We start from the raw sequence: 17,791 nt of genomic DNA, 5'->3' as shown, positions 1-17,791 counted from the left end.
CTCCTGACTGCTGATACTGACTGGATAACTGACTGACTACTGACTGGGATGAACTGATGCTGGCTACTGACTGGATAACGACTGGCTGCACTGACTGGATAACTGGCTTGGCTGACTACTGACTGGGATAACTGACTGGCTGATACTGACTGGGGATAACTGACTGACTGACTACTGACTGGATAACTGACTGACTGACTACTGACTGGATAACTGACTGAACTACTGACTGGATAACTGACTGGACTGACTACTGACTGGATAACTGACTGGCTGACTACTGACTTGGAGTAAACTGACTTGGACTGACTACTGACTGGATAACTGACTGGCTGACTACTGACTGGATAACTGACTGGCTGACTACTGACTGGATAACTGACTGGCTGACTACTGACTGGATAACTGACTGACTACTGACTGGATAACTGACTGACTACTGACTGGATAACTGAGACTGACTACTGACTGGATAACTGACTGGCTGACTACTGACTGGATAACTGACTGACTACTGGACTGGATAACTGGACTGGGGAAAACTTAAAAAAACTGGAATGAAACTTGGATAGACTGGCTGCGGACTACTGGACTGCGATACTGACTGGCTGACTACTGACTGGATAACTGACTGACTACTGACTGGATATAATGTGACTGGCTGACTACTGACTGGATAACTGACTGGATTAACTGACTGGATAACTGACTGGATGACTACTGACTGGATAACTGACTGGCTGACTACTGACTGTAAAAACTGGCTGGCTGACTAGACTGACTAGCATGACTACTAGACTGGCTGACTACTGACTGGATAAACTGACTGACTGACTGGACTGGATAATGACTGGACTACTTGACTTGATAAACTGGCTGGCTGACTACTGACTGGATAACTGACTGGCTGACTACTGACTGGATAACTGGCTGGCCTACTAATGACTGGATAACTGGCTGAACTACTAATGACTGGCTGACTACTGACTGGATAACTGGCTGAACTACTAATGACTGGATAACTGACTGGCTGACTACTGACTGGATAACTGGCTGAACTACTAATGACTGGATAACTGACTGGCTGACTACTGACTGGATAACTGGCTGAACTACTGACCGTCCGGCCGGCAGACCTACTAACTGACTGGCCGAACTACTGACTGGCCGAACTACTGACTGGCTGGCCGGCCGAACTACTGACTGGCTGGCCGGCCGAACTACTGACTGGCTGGCCGACCTACTAACTGGCTGACTGGCTGACCTACTAACTGACTGGCTGGCTGAGGGCCACAGACCTTGATCCAGTTGACATATGTGGGTACTCTGAGTCGCGAGGACCAGCGCAGGGTGTGGAGGATGTCACTCTCGCTGGGTTCTCCTTGGCCATCCTTCAGCTGCTCCATATAGGCCTTAGAGGGGGGTAGGACCCCCAGGATCCTCCACAGCACCAGGAAGTAGTACTGCAGGGAGCATGCCTCCTGAGAACGCAAGAGATATACCGGTGTTAGTTCCAGGATGATCGTGTGTGTTTCTAGAACTATAAGTATAACTATACTTGTGAGGACATGGGGAAGAAACAGAGTTAGTTCCTATACGGTTGTGTGTGTGTGTTCCTTCCTCACCACAGGTGTGATGGGTTTGTTCTCCTGTCTCCTGGCTGTGTCAAACTGAGAGCCGGCAGACAGCAGGGAGACCAGACAGGCGTAAAGCTCATTATACTTCACCGCTCCGTTGAACAGCTTCTGGAACACCTGGACAAAATTTTAAAAAACACACTACTTTACTCATCTCCTTCAGGTATAATGCTTCATGACTTGTTATGAGCCTTTATAAATGTCCTATAAAAAAAAAAGGCTTGTAATGGGTTATGTCTCCATATCGATTGTTTTTAAAATCCTGGACTAATAAATTCACAGTTTGTGGTTGGTTTGATGTGTAGTTTCACCTTGCTGTCGAGTCGGCTTCGGTCGTCCTCTGACGCTTCAGGTGACAGGACGCAGTAGAATTTGGGCTGCACTACTGTGGAATCTAACAGAGGAGAGAACATTAAAAAAAACGGCGTTATAACCCAACCCAGCTACAAGGGTTTTGCATTTCTGCACTCGACCGTTTTGTTGTTATGACCGTGTGTGTGTGTGTAAAAAGGGTACCACCATCTTGAAAGGGGACAAGTACATCTTTCTTTAAAAAAGCTACAACTGATAGACGGCTAAAGCTGAGACAATACAACGAAAAGGATCCACACCAACCGAACATAAAACGAGACAAGTAGCCTTTACTAAAAGAATGTGAAGTTTGGAAATGTAATATGGGCTATTGCTAAAAGGAAAATGAATAGCCACAACATTCGCAGTAGCAGCAGCAATAGTAGTAGTTAAGTGTGATAAACTCAGCAAAAAAAAGAAAACGTCCCCTTTTCAGGACCCTGTCTTTCAAAGATAATTCGTAAAACTTCACAGAACTTCATATTAAAGGGTTTAAACACTGTTTCCCATGCTTGTTCAATGAACCATTAATGAACATGCACCTGTGGAACGGCCATTAAGACACTAACTGCTTACAGACGGTAGGCAATTAAAGTCACAGTTATGAAAATTTAGGACACTAAAGAGGCCTTTCTACTGACTCTGAAAAACACCAAAAGAAAGATGCCCAGGGTCCCTGCTCATCTGCGTGAATGTGCCTTAGGCATGCTGCAAGGAGGCATGAGGACTGCAGATGTGGCCAGAGCAATAAATTGCAATGTCCATACTGTGAGACGCCTAAGACAGCGCTACAGGGAAACAGGACGGACAGCTGATCATCCTCGCAGTGGCAGACCACGTGTAACAACACCTGCACAGGATCGGTACAGGATGGCAACAACAACTGCCCGAGTTACACCAGGAACGCACAATCCCTCCATCAGTGCTCAGACTGTCCGCAAGAGCTGAGAGAGGCTGGACTGAGGGCTTGTAGCCTGTTGTAAGGCAGGTCCTCACCAGACATCACCGGCAACAACGTCGCCTATGGGCAAACCCACCGTCGCTGGACCAGACAGGACTGGCCAAAAAGTGCTCTTCACAGACGAGTCGGGGTTTTGTCTCACCAGGGGTGATGGTCGGATTCGCGTTATCGTCGAAGGAATGAGCGTTACACCGAGGCCTGTACTCTGGAGCGGATAGATTTGGAGGTGGAGGGTCCGTCATGGTCTGGGGCGTGTGTCACAGCATCATCAGACTGAGCTTGTTGTCATGCAGCAATCTCAACGCTATGCGTTACAGGGAAGACATCCTCCCCCCTCATGTGGTACCTTCCTGCAGGCTCCTCCTGACATGACCCTCAGCACGACAATGCCACCAGCCATACTGCTCGTTCTGTGTGTGATTTCCTGCAAGACAGGAATGTCAGTGTTCTGCCATGGCCAGCGAAGAGCTCGGATCTCAATCCCATTGAGCACGTCTGGGACCTGTTGGATCGGAGGTGAGGGCTAGGGCCATTCCCCCCAGAAATGTCCGGGAACTTGCAGGTGCCTTGGTGGAAGAGTGGGGTAACATCTCACAGCAAGAACTGGCAAATCTGATACAGTCCATGAGGAGGAGATGCACTGCGATACTTAATGCAGCTGGTGGCCACACCAGATACTTTTGATTTTGACCCCCCCCTTTGTTCAGATAACATTATTAACATATCTTGTTAGTCACATGTCTGTGGAACTGTGTCAGTTTATGGTCCTAGATTTAGATCTTCTGTTCATACACATAATTATCACGTAAGATTGCTGAAAATAAACGCAGTTGACAGATAGTAAAAAAAGAAACGTTCTCTGAGTTTAAAATAAAGTAGCTAGGGCACATTTTTATAAACGGATTGTTCAATCTACCGTCGTCACGGTAACCGTCAAATCTACCGTCGGTCTACGATAACTCGGTCAATCTCCGTCGTTTGCACGATAACTCGGTCAATCTACCGTCGTCACGATAACTCGGTCAATCTACCGTCGTCACGATAACTCGGTCAATCTCTACGCGTCCGATAAACTCGTCAACTTTACGTCGCACGATTAACTCGGTCCAATCTACCGTTCGTCGCACGATAACTCGGTCAATCTACCGTCGTCACGATAAACTCGGTCAATCTACCGTCGTCACATAACTCGGTCAATCTACCGTCGTCACGATAACTCGGTCAATCTACCGTCGTCACGATAACTCGGTCAATCTACCGTCGTCACGATAACTCGGTCAATCTACCGTCGTCACGATAACTCGGCATCTTACCTCGTCACGATAACTCGGTCAATTACCGTCGTCACGATAACCTCGGTCAATCTACCGTCGTCACGATAACTCGGTCAATTCTACCGTCGTCACGAAACTCGGTCAATCTACCGTCGTCACGATAACTCGGTCAATCTACCGTCGTCACGATAACTCGGTCAATCTACCGTCGTCACGATAACTCGGTCAATCTACCGTCGTCGCGATAACTCGGTAATTACCGTCGTCGCGATAACGTCGTCAATCTACCGTCGTCCGATAACTCGGTCAATCTACCGTCGTCGCGAATAAACTCGGTTCAATCTACCGTCGTCGCGATAACTCGGTCAATCTACCGTCGTCGCGATAACTCGTCAATCTACGTCGTCGCGATAACTCGGTCAATCTACCGTCGTCCGATAACTCGTCAATCTACCGTCGTCGCGATAACTCGGTCAATCTACCGTCGTCGCGATAACTCGGTCCAATTCTACCGCGTCGCGATAACTCGGTAATCTACGTCGTCGCGATAACTCGGTCAATCTACCTCGTCGCGATAACTCGGTCAATCTACCCGTCGTTCACGATAACTCGGTCAATCTACCGTGTCACGATAACTCCGGTCAATCTACCGTCGTGCCGCGATAACTCGGTCAATCTACCGTCGTCACGATAACCGGTCAATCTACCGTGTGTCACGATAACTCGGTCAATCTACCGTTGTCACGATACTCGGTCAATCTACCGTCTGTCACGATAACTCGGTCAATCTACCGTTGTCACGATAACTCGGTCAATCTACCGTTTTCACGATAACTCGGTCAATCTACCGTTGTCACGATAACTCGGTCAATCTACCGTTGTCACGATAACTGCGTCAATCTACCGTTGTCGACGATAACTCGGTCAATCTACCGTTGTCACGATAACTCGGTCAATCTACCGTTGTCACGATAACTCGTCAATCTACCGTTGTCACGATAACTCGGTCAATTCTACCGTTGTCACGATAACTCGGTCAATCTACCGTTGTCACGATAACTCGGTCAATCTACCGTTGTCACGATAACTCGGTCAATTCTACCGTTGTCACGATAACTGTCAATCTACCGTTGTCACGAAACTCGGTCAATCTACCGTTGTCACGATAACTCGGTCAATCTACCGTTGTCACGATAAACTCGGTCAATCTACCGTTGTCACGATAACTCGGTCAATCTTACCGTTGTCACGATAACTCGGTCAATCTACCGTTGTCACGATAACTCGGTCAATCTACGTTGTCACGATAACTCGGTCAATCTACCGTTGTCACGATAACTCGGTCAATCTATCGTCGTCACGATAACTCGGTCAATCTATCGTTGTCACGATAACTCGGTCAATCTATCGTTGTCATGATAACTCGGTCAATCTATCGTTGTCATGATAACTTGGTCAATCTATCGTTGTCATGATAATTCAGTCAATCTATCGCGATATGGATGTTTGTCCATACCCCTTTTTAAAAAATATTTTAAACAGAACAGAAAGCCTTTGACTTACTCCTACCTGCCGAGCAGTGCTTGGACCAGTTATCCTCCACCTCTTTAAAGCCGCAGTACAGCGGCAGGGCGCTGCGTTTGGACCCGTCCTGGACTGAACCCTGGCCTGACCACGGTGGGGTCAGCAGATTGTACTGGACCTGCAAGCAATAGACAGATAGATCCAGTCAGTCACGGTGTTAGGAGGGCTACCTCTTCTGACCAACGACCTACTGCAAAAAGAGAAAATGTTACTGGACAATAAAACTCAAAATATGCGTTTTAAAAACAGACACATTTTGATGGGGATTTTAGTATTATGCTAATTTGATTTCCACTGGGCCACGGAAATTGATTCAAGAGTGTTACTAAAACCACGCTGGACAAGACACAATTTCTACCCATTCTAAACTGCAATCCAACACTAAAGAAGGACGGAGTAGCCATTCAACCTACCTGTTGGAAGAGGTACATGGGGACCTTAGAGTACTGGTGCAACAGGTAGTCTAGCACCAGCAGCATGCGGGCCAGGTTGAGGGGTACGGCTCTGAGCTGGGCCTCTTGATGCTGGGGACCCGCCACCTGTGCAGAGGAGATTGGACTTTATTAAATCAAATGTTATCGGTCACATACTTAGCAGATGTTATTAAGTGTGTAGCGAAATGATTGTAATTATTGCCTCGGAGCTAGAAGCAGAGCTGCTAAGTTTGTCGACGCCATCTTATTGGTTTGGCATACAAGAAAGCTTGCTAGCTTGCTGTGTTGCACATTCATAAGGGTAGCTAGCTAATTACAGTATCTATGGGCAATTCCACAGTAACAGAATGATGATGTGGAGACGCAAGATAAAGTTTTACTTGAAGAACCGTGCAAATGTAAAGTATGGTAACAGAACGGTGGTTTGTTACCATCAATCTGTTACCAAACTTTGCATCTGCACTAAATGTGTTTCTGTAAAAATTTGAATTATGTTCATTTAAGCAGGGATAGAGACTTTCTGACAACAAAGTCAGTACTGATCAAGACCGAGTCCAAGTCACCACTGGTGGAGTCAGGAGTCAGGAGAGTTGTGACGTGAGTTCCAAAGTCACCACTAATGGAGTCAGGTGTCATGTAGTTTGACGTGAGTCCAAGCACCACTGTGGAGTCAGATCAGGTAGTTGTGACGTGAGTCCAAGTCACCACTGGTGGAGTCAGGAGTCATGACAGCTGTGACGTGAGTCCAAGTCACCACTGGTGGAGTCAGGAGTCATGACAGCTGTGACGTGAGTCCAAGTCACCACTGGTGGAGTCAGGAGTCATGATAGTTGTGACGCGAGTCCAAGCCTTGGTAAGACAATACAAAGACAACCTAGTTAAAGAGCATTGAAATACCTCTGTGATGGCCTGGGTGACCAGGGTGAGCACGGCGCGCCTCCCCCTCTCAGACAGGTTGTGGAAGAGGAGCAGCAGGAGCTGGAGGTGCTCCACGTTCAGGTCCTCATCGCCGGGGACGGAGCCCTGGATGGTGTGCTGTTTCAAGGTGCCCACAAACCTAGAGGGACGGGGGGAAGACAGAGAGAGAGTAGAGAGAGAGAGAAATCTTGTGTAAACATCATGTTTTATTTTAAAGGGAGATCAGAGTTCTGAACAAAAACTACAAGTTAAACATTTTTTTTAGCTAGTACTGTCAATATTTATCTATAGAAATTAACATGGCATTTAGACAATTCATAAAATGGAAATTTGAATTTTACCTCAAAAGCAAAATGGACATTTCAGTTTGGAATTTTATAGAACTTCTCCCGCTCAACCATGCGCCAAAATAAATAAAATGGTTTCTGTCCTTTATGAAATTACATTTTTCATGTAAAAATGACCAAATGACACTGACTGTTTAAACCAAAACGATTTCTTATGACGAACAATTAAAATCTGACTGATTGAAAATTCTTAAAAATCAGTAGTTGCGTCCACTCCGGTAGAATACACAACTCCGGTAAAAACACCATTTTCTACAGTGCATTTGGTTACAACGATCCAGCAAATTACATTGGTTGTCAACTCAACTAATAAAGCCTATATGACATGACATTGCCAAATCCATTTTACAAGCATCTGACTGCTGGAAGGTGCCCCGTATATGTATCCCATTAGAATAGGCCTACCTATCGTTGGCACGAACAGCAATAGTTATGACCGTCATATGTGACTCACCACCTGGATTTGGTCTTATGTAGCAAAATTTGAATTTCAGTAGTTTTTTTTTTTTTTTTTATTGGATAAAAGTAGAGACTCAGAGTTAGAAAATGGTAGATCATACACTACAGTTGAGGAACAATGGGAAAGTAATTCTGCTTTGAAAGTTGATAAACTTTTGAGAAAAATTGCATTTTAGTGTTTTGGTGAGAGAGAGCTCTTCTTTGTCTACACCCATTCAGCATCGTCGTTCACACCCTTTTGTGCATGCAGTTACATGCAGTTACATGCAGTTACATGCACAACAGTTAGACGAGTTACTGAACCGAAGGAGAGGACGCATCAATGCAGTCAACAGATTTTGTTTTATTCTGAAAATAACCTCTACGAGTGAAAATAAGTGAACTGGCGATATGTAAAAAATAAAGAAAAAAAACTACATTTCTGACCGATGCATGTTTAATATGGATCGGTTTGGGCTCTCCTGAACCGATGCACTAACTAATATGTAAAACATTAGCACCAGGGACCGATGAGACACTCATACCTCTCCCAGACCTCCCCACCCATATACAATACAGAAGTATTACAGGCTTCCGAGTTTTTCCCTCAATTTACCTTCCGATTTCGAGGTTGGTTCTGTTTGGGAGAGGCTTGCCCTTGATTGGAATCATCCTTATTTGGTCAGGACGTGTTGCACCTGTCGCCTCATAAGTCAGTTTCACTTGTGCCGGCCCAATGAGGGTGAGCTGCCGGCCCAATGAGGGTGAGCTGCCGGCCCAATGAGGGTGAGCTGCCGGCCCAATGAGGGTGAGCTGCGGCCAGTGAGGTGACCAGCTTGCCGGCCCCAGTCGAGGGTGAAGCTGCCGGTCCCAGTGAGGGTGAGCTGCCCGGCCCAATGAGTGGGTCGAGCTGGGCCCAATGACCGGGTGAGCTGCCGGCCCAATGAGGGTGAGCTGCCGCCCAATGACGGGTGACGCTCCGCCCAATGACGGTTAGTCTGCTGTCACAGAGTTCCTGTTGAGAGATGTTGGATTGCGCTCTCTCTCTAAGTGTGCAATCAAAGCCTTTTATTTTGTCTCCGTTTGGGTTTACACTAATATTAGGAGCGTAGTGGCGGGTCCTATCATCCTCCACATTAACAGGGCGGTGCCGTCTTCATCCTCCACATTTTACAGGGCCGGTGCTGGTCTTTCAATCCTCCCACTTTACAGGGCGTGTGCGGGTCTTTCTATCCTCCCATACAGGCGCGGTGCTGGTCTTCAATCCTCCACATTACAGGGCGGTGCGGGTCTTCAATCCTCCCCATTACAGGTGCGGTGCCGGTCTTACATCCTCCAACATTACAGGGCGGTGGCCGGTCTTCATCCTCCCACATACAGGGCGGTGCGGGTTCTTCAAATCCTCCACATTACAGGGGCGGTTGCGGGTCTTCATGCCTCCACATTACGGGCGTGCGGGTCTTCATCCTCCCACATTACAGGGCGGTGCGGGTTCTCATCCTCTGTCTACAATTACAGGCGGCGGTGCTGGTCTTGCATTCCTCCACATTACAGGGCGGTGCGGGGTTCTTATATCCTCCATTTACAGGGGCGGTGTGTCTCTATCCTTCCATTATTACAAGGGTGGCGGCGATTTTACTTTATTTTAATTTAGTGGCACTTACGGTGGGTGTTTTTTAGGTCCAATATCTTGTGGGTTTATTTAAACCAAACCTGTTCGTTTTGGTTGTTCTTCAGCTGAGCACTCTTTTGTTTAGTTCTCCCTTTGTTTGAGCGACATATTTTTTGGGGTTCTCTTGTCGGGATCTTAATTAAATATAATATCAGAGTGTTGTATTCTAATGATCTGTGGTTTACCTCTCCCAGATCGTTATTATCACTAGTACTTTAGTCTGGGTTCCTCTCTGCGAAGGCTTGTGTTGCCAATGAGCAGGACTCTGGAGAGCATGACGGGTTGACTGGGGGTTTTGATGTATCGGGGTCACGGACCCTCAGAGAACGGAGCTACGCCTCACTGCTGCTAGCAGGTGTATTTCTGTGGAAGACAAATAAGATTAGGTCACGACTACAGCAGCTACTGTGCAAAGGACGTAAGTAACGTCGCTTCTCTTCCCCCCTCTCCGAGTACGTCTGTTCCCGTCATCACTCCCTCCCGAGTTACGTTCGTTCCCTCCTTCCCCCCCTTTCCGAGATCTGTTCCTTCTTTATCCTCTCCGCTTCTCCGGAGTACGTCCGTATCCCCGCTCCCCCCTTCCCGAAGTACGTGGGCTGACAACCCCCCCCCGAGTAACGTCTGTTCCTCACCCCCCCCCCCTCTGCCGAGAATAACAGTCCGTGTCCGCAGCTATCCCCCCCCTCCCGAGTACGTCGTGAGCACCCCCCCCCCCCCGCGCAACGAGTACGTCTTGTTCCCTTCCCCCCCCCCCGAGTACGTCTGTTCAAACTAAGTTCTTAAAAAGGCGCGGTAAACTATTTTTTCTTTCATATAAAAAGTATATTTCAGTCCAGGTTATTAGTAGTGACAGGGACTCGAGTCACTTGTAAGTAAATAATGAATGAAAGTGACCGCATTAGAAAGAGGTTCCCCGGGGCCTAACCTGCAGGGCTGGAGAAGGTAGGTCCGACGTCACCAGGGTATGGTTGAAGAGATACAGAGCCGAGGCAAACTCTTCATCTGAGGAACCTGGAGGGGAGGGGGAGACCATATTCAATTAGGAATTCATTAAGACACGTCAAGTTATAAACACCTGATTTGCATTAAAACATTTTATGAAAGCACTTTCCATCCAAGGGCATCAATAGTTTAATTTGAACGGAAATACTTCAGGCTGAGAGCGCATTTACTAAACGCATGTAGAAAATAAATACCATAATAATAAATAATAATAAATACCATAATAATAAATGGTATTTTTATTCCAACTAACCTTTGACGTCTTTGTCGACGTCCTTGATGATGCTGGCCAGCGTGGCCATGTGCTGCTCTGTCAGGGAGACAGACAGGTAGTTCCTGATAAAGTTGTTCCTGGACTTCAACATGGAGGTGGTGATGAAGTTCAGGATGCTGGAGGCCAGGCTCAGGAACTGAAACATCAATTAATAAATAAATATTTAACAGTAATACACACAGGCCTGTAGCATAGTTTTTTATTTATTTAACTAGTCAGTTAAGGACAAATTCTTATTTACAATGACGGCCTACCCCAGGCCAAACCGTAACAACGCTGGGCCAATTGTGCGCCGTCCTATGGGACTCCCAAACACGGCCGGTTGTGATACAGCCTGGAATCGAACCAGGGTCTGTAGTGACGCCTCTAACACTGAGATGCAAGTGCCTTAGACCGCTGCGCCACTCGGGATGCCCAACATAGGTTGTGTTCCAAATTCTCTACCTTTCAACCCAGAGGTTTGCACTTGTTAACTCCCCTTTTGGGATTGGTGGAAAGCATAGCTGGAGGGAGGTTCCACCGTATTCCTTCCACCAGCCATTTCTTTTTTTCAAACTATTTATTTTACCTTTATTTAACTAGGCAAGTCAGTTAAGAACAAATTCGTATTTACAATGACGGCCTACCGGGGAACAGTGGGTTAACTGCCTTGTTCAGGGGCAGAACGACTATTAAGGGGATGTAACATGGACACATTGGGAGAAGTGTACAGAAAATCAGACCACAGCCAATGCCTGTTACTATAGATACATTTTCAAGCCCATGTTGTGTTTCCTAACACCCCAAGGCCTCACCAGCTCGGGGTCCTTGCGTCCGGCCAGGATGTTTCCGTTCTCTCCTGCGTTCTGCTTGGAGGGGCTCTTCAGTCTGGGAGAGGTCTCCAGGGGCGGGGGTGGGGGAGGCGGTGGGGGGGCCACCTTGTCTTTAGTTGGCGAGATGGTCTCCTCGAACCACAGACCCAAGATGGGCTCGCTGTCGTCATCTGAAATCGGGACAGGTAGGACACGAGGTTACACACAGACGGCGATGTCTCTGGGTTCAGTTCTAACATGCCGTCTCTCTACGAAGCACTGCCATTATCCTACGGCATCTATAGTCATGTCCTAAGTCAGCTCTCTCTCGTTTAGCCTTCATAACGTTGCATTAAATTAGTATTTGAAACACGACATTTAACCTTCACAGTGCAAAAAAACAAAAAGTTTATCTTACTTAGATATCTCTTACCATTAGAATGCATTGACTTGATGTTCTACTAAGTTAAATGATCTTAGCGCCATGGCTAATCATTTTGCTTACTTAAAACTTATTTTTTTTAAAGGCTTGATACAAATTGGGGATAAGAAATTCTTATTTTAAGATATTTGACCTTAAGACATCTTACCAAGGCAAATTATCTTAGTGGACTGGCAGATAATATTTTAAAAATTCTCGAAACAAGTCAGAATATCTTAAAACAAGACGTTTTCTGGGTGAGCAAAACCAACTCGGAACAAGCCATTTTATCTTCATCTCAATACAATATTAAAACAATCGAGGTAAGTTTTTTTTTTTTTGCAGTGCATAACACTACATTAGGCCTTCATAACACTACATTAGGCCTTCATAACACTACATTAGTCTTTGCAAGACAATATTTAGCCTTCATAACAGTAGGCAAAACGTAGCCTTCATAAGACTACATTGGCTGTGTTTACTCAGGCAGCCCAATTCTGATATTTATTTTCACTAATTGTTCTTTTGACTAATCATATAAATCTCTGAAAAAGACCTGCTGTGATTGGACAAAAGATCAGAATTGGGCTGCCTGTGTAAACGCAGCCATTTAGCATTCATAAGACTACATTTAGCATTCATAAGACTACATTTAGCATTCATAAGACTACATTTAGCATTCATAACAGTACACTTAGCCACCATAACAATAGTCTCATAACACCAGGCTACATTTAGCCATCATAAAGTTATATTTAACCGTCATAACCATTCACAAGGTCAGAACAATGGCAAAATTCCTTTGGTGCAATTGGCCTGCTGTCACACATGCCACGACAAGTGATCGCAAGTAAACTACCCATCAACTGAAGCGGAGATTAAAAATGCATATAATAGCATGCATCAAAAAGGTTATGATATAAGTATTTTATGCCATATTTAGGATATTTGCCTTGTGAGGCTTACATTCAGCTCTACTCAGAGACGAAGAAATACAGAGAATGTGTAGGCAACAAAACTTCCACGACAATCTAATTTTATGTTCCAACTATTGTCTTGGAACTTTTGATGCCAACATAGAACCTATCAAAATTCTCCATCTTCTTCCAGAACTCTGTATTTCAAGGACTCTGATGCTACTGCCTCTTACTCAGCCTGGGTGGTGGTGCCCCAGTTTCAAAAAATCTAACTTTATTGTGGTTCATACAATAAAGTAAGCAAATTAACCATGATTGCGAGGTGTAAACTACGGTGTGACCTAAGGGACAGAAAGCTAGCTGCTGACCTGAAACATTAGCTGTTCTTGCTGTCCTCTGTCTTCTCTCTGCTGCTGAAARATAAACACTGCTATAGTGGGTGGAGATGGTGGCTCAGTTGGTAAGAGTATAACACTGCTATAGTGGGTGGAGATGGTGGTTAGTTGGTAAGGTATAACACTGCTATAGTGGGTGAGATGGTGGCTCAGTTGGTAAGAGTATAACACTGCTATACTGGGTGGAGATGGTGCCGCTCAGGAAAGTATAACACTGGCTATAGTGGTGGAGAATGGTGGCTTAGTTGGTAAAGAGTATAACACCTGCTATAGTGGGTGGAGATGGTGGCTCAGTGTTGTAAGTATACCACTGCTATACTGGGTGGAGATGGTGGCTAGTTGGTAAGAGTATAACACTGCTATAGTGGGTGGAGATTGGTGGCTCAGTTGGTAAAAGTATAACACTGCTAAGTGGGTGGAGATGGTGGCTCAGTTGGTAAGAGTATAACACTGCTATAGTGGGTGAAGAATGGTGGCTCAGTTTGGTAACGAGTATACACACTGCTATGGTGGAGATGCTGTGCCTAGTGTGGATTAGAGTAACAAAACACTGCTATATGTGGTGGGAGTGTGGCTCAGTTGGTCAAGATATAACACTGCTATGTGGGTGGGATGGTGGCTCAGTTAATATAATAACTGCTATAGTGGGTGGAGATGGTGGCTCAGTTGGTAAGAGTATAACACTGCTATAGTGGGTGGAGATGGTGCTCAGTTGGTAAGAGTAATAACACTGCTATAGTGGGTGGAGATGGTGGCTCAGTTGGTAAGAGTATAACACTGCTATAGTGGGTGGAGATGGTGCTCAGTTGGTAAGAAGTATAAACACTGCTATAGTGGGTGGAGATGGTGGCTCAGTTGGTAGAGAGTATAACACTGCTATAGTGGTGGAGATGGTGGCTCGTTGGTAAGAGTGATAACACTGCTTATAGGTGGGTGGAGATGGTGGCTCAGTTGTTAAGAGTAATAACACTGCTATAGTGGGTGGAGATGGTGGCTTAGTTGGTAAGAGTAATACACTGCTATAGCTGAGGAGATGTGCTAGTTGGTAAGAGTATCAACACGCTATAGTGGGGTGAGATGGTGGCTCAGTTGGTAAGAGTATACACATGCTATAGTGGGTGGAGATGGTGGCTCAGTTGGTAATGAGTATAAACACTGCTATAGTGGGTGGAGATTGGTCTGGAGTAGCTAGTTTGGTAAGAGTATACACACTGCTATGTGGGTGGAGATTGTGGCTCAGTTGTAAAGAGTATCAACACTGCTATAGTGGGGGATGTGACTTAGTTGGTAAGAGTAAACACTGGCTAAGTGGTGAGATGGTGCTCCAAACACCATAAAAAAGCAGACTCGGTTTGTAACTCACATGGGGACAAAGATTGTACTTTTTGGAGAATGTCCTCTGGTCTGATGAAACAAAATGAAGATTGTTTGGCCATAATGACCATTGTTATGTTTGAAGGAAAAAGGGGGACGCTTGCAAGCTGAAGAACACCATCCCAACCGTGAAAGCACGTGGTGGAGGCATCATGGTGTGGGGGTGCTTTGCTGCAGGAGGGACTGTTGTACTTCACAAAATAGATGGCATCATGAGGCAGGAAAATATGTGGATATATTGAAGCAACATCTCAAGACATCAGTCAGGAAGTTAAAGCCTTGGTCGCAAATGTCTTCAGAACTGGACAATGACCCAAGCATACTTCCAAATTGTGGCAAAATGGCTTAATAAGGAAACAAAGGCAAGGTATTGGAGTGGCCCAACAAAAGCCCTGACTTCAAGCCTATAGAAATGTGGGCAGAACTGAAAAGCGTATGGAGCAAGGAGGCCTATAAACCTGACTCAGTTACACCAGCTCTGTCAGAAGGAATGGGCCAAAATTCACCCAACTAATTGTGGGAAGCTTGTGGAAGGCCTACCTGAAACGTTTGACCCAAGTTAAACAATTTAAAGGCAATACTACCAAATACTAATTGAGTGTATGTAATCTTCTGACCCACTGGGAATGTGATGAAAGAAATAAAAGCTGAAATAAATAATTCTCTCTACTATTATTCTGACATTTCACATTCTTAAAATAAAGTGGTGATCCTAACTGACCTAAAACAGGGAATTTTTACTAGCATTAAATGTTAGGAATTGTGAAAAACTGAGTTTAAATGTATTTGGCTAAGGTGTATGTAAACTTCCGACTTCAACTGTACACACACACACAAGTAATGCCTGTGGAGGGTTGAATTACAAGTTGTGTGTGATTCTGTCTCAGTTGTCATACATCTGTCTTCTGAACAGTGGAGGTTGGTGTCACTTTAAAACCGAAGGACGTGGTCATTGTAACGTGTTTGATTAAACGTTCCATTTATTCCATTCCAGCCATTACAAATGAGCCCATTCTCCTCCGATTTAAAGTGACACCGACCTCCACTGCTGCCTCTACCCTGTCAAGAGGCCTGACTGTCGCTGCGGCTGCTATTTCCCCCTGTGGTGATTTTACAGAGTCCCGCAGTGCACAAAAACTGCCTGAACACATTCTTGACTCTTCTCAGGCCTGACTGACGATAGCCCAGATACACAGGTAAAAAAAAAACATAGCTTTCAGAAGGCATACACACACACACACCATCAGACACACCCTGGAACAGTACACTTGAAAAGGTTATCAGATCTGGTAGACAGACTACTTTCATCTACTCTGCCTAATATCTTAAAGTACATTGTATCTCTGATTTGTGTATGTGGTTGGCATCAAGCGTTTTACATATATTATATAATGACTTGGAAGCTCACTCAGCCCTCGTGATAGGAGATGAGAAGTGATGCTGTTCTTTATGACGTGGGGGAGAGAAACACACACAGAGAGAGCGAGAGAGAGCGCGAGAGAGAAAGAGACGCGCAGAGAGACGGGAGCGCGAGAGAGAGACGCGAGAGAGAGAGGCGCGCGAGAGGCGGCGAGAGGCGCGCGAGAGAGCGCGCGAGAGAGCGCGCGAGAGAGCGAGGAGAGAGCGGCGGAGAGAGCGCGAGAGAAGCGCAGAGAGAGAGAGCGCGAGAGAGAGAGACGGCGAGAGAGAAAGAGAGAGAGCAGAAGAGAGAGAGAGCGCGCGAGAGAGAGCGAGAAACAGAGAGAGAAGAGAGAGAGAAACAGCGAGAGAGAGAGAGAGACAGAGAAAGAGAGAGAGAGAAGAGACGAGAGAGAAACAGAGAGAGAGAACAGAGAGAACAGAGAGAGACGAGAGAAACAGAGAGAGAAGAGAGCAGAGAAACAGGAGAGAGAAAAGAGAGACGAAGAGAGAACAGAAGAGAGAGAGAGAGAGAAACAGAAGAGAGAGAGGAGAGAAACAGAGAGAGAACAAGAGAGAGGGAGAGAACCGAGAGAAACTGAGAGAGAGGGAGAAGGGAAGTGGGGGCAGTACCTTGGCTGCTGTCTCCTCTGTGCTGCTGAAGTCGTCTTCAATAGTAGGTGTTGGAGTCTGTCGAGGCACTGGCATCACTGCTAACCAGCAGCTTTCCTCTGGCGCTGCAGGACCAGGCCTGCAGCGGAGGAGACGCCGTCAGCACCGGTAATTATCAGCAGGCCAGGCACTTAACGTTTTTTCAAAGCTTTCAATTCTTTTGTCATTAGAAGCAGAGACGCGAACATGAGGATGAGCGGCTGATTGTATCCTCATTTACTGGAGGGCAGCAGCAGACTCAGATCAAAGTGTCAGAGGAAGAGCGGTTTCCATGTCACATACAGATTATACCACAGTGTGGTAAACCACATGATGACCACACCACAACAAATTTCCGCTTTCAAAAGCAGAATGTTCTATTAAGTCATTATTATAAATCTTAAAAACAGTTTTAGTACCTTCCTTATATGAGGTGGACAGCTAGGTTGAACAGCAGGTTGGTAAGGGGAACAGAGTCGCAGGTCTCTGTACCCTACTCGGTGGAGGTGTTCTGCCGCCATGATGTTGAGCTCTGCTGGAGGCCCGTCACTGGCCCAACCCTGGGGAGAGAAGAAGGGGGAGGGGTGGGAGACGAGAGAGGGAGGGGGGGTGGAGAGAAGAGGAGGGGGGGGGGCGGAGAGAAGAGAGCGGAGGGGGGTGGAGAGAAGAGAAGGGAGGGGGGTGGAGAGAAGAGAGAGGAGGGGGTGGAGAGAAGAGAACGGGGCGTGAGCAGAAGGCGGGCGGTGGAGAGAAGAGAGGAGGGGGGTGGCAGAGAGAAGAGGAGGCGGGGTGGAGAGAAGACGAGGGAGGAGGCGTGGGAGAAGAGAGGCGGGGGGGGTGGAGAGAAGAGAGGGGGGGGTGGAGAGAAAGAGAGGGAGGGGGGATGGAGAGAAAGAGCGAGGAGGGGCATGGAGAGCAAGAGCGGGAGGGGGGATGCGAGAAGAAGAGAGAG

General features: G+C 46.4%; 1 protein-coding gene across 1 annotated transcript in view; it reads right to left on the bottom strand.

Annotated features, from left to right (window-relative positions):
• LOC112069506 (E3 ubiquitin-protein ligase UBR4) overlaps positions 1-17,791 on the bottom strand; it is a 129,482-nt gene that overhangs the window by 82,296 nt on the left and 29,395 nt on the right. Inside the window, 15 exon segments of the mRNA XM_070438569.1 lie at positions 1,299-1,481; positions 1,626-1,754; positions 1,949-2,031; positions 5,787-5,925; positions 6,221-6,346; positions 7,139-7,298; positions 9,802-9,881; positions 10,542-10,627; positions 10,872-11,028; positions 11,687-11,874; positions 16,822-16,906; positions 16,908-16,939; positions 17,259-17,280; positions 17,282-17,353; positions 17,355-17,399. Coding sequence (XP_070294670.1) covers positions 1,299-1,481; positions 1,626-1,754; positions 1,949-2,031; positions 5,787-5,925; positions 6,221-6,346; positions 7,139-7,298; positions 9,802-9,881; positions 10,542-10,627; positions 10,872-11,028; positions 11,687-11,874; positions 16,822-16,906; positions 16,908-16,939; positions 17,259-17,280; positions 17,282-17,353; positions 17,355-17,399 — 1,587 coding nt within the window.

This window comes from Salvelinus sp. IW2-2015, unplaced genomic scaffold (assembly GCF_002910315.2).
Source record: "Salvelinus sp. IW2-2015 unplaced genomic scaffold, ASM291031v2 Un_scaffold1034, whole genome shotgun sequence".
In the NCBI taxonomy this organism is placed as follows: Eukaryota; Metazoa; Chordata; class Actinopteri; order Salmoniformes; family Salmonidae; genus Salvelinus; species Salvelinus sp. IW2-2015.
The sequence above is the reverse complement of the archived record's forward strand: the minus strand, read 5'-3'. Positions and strand labels throughout refer to the sequence as shown.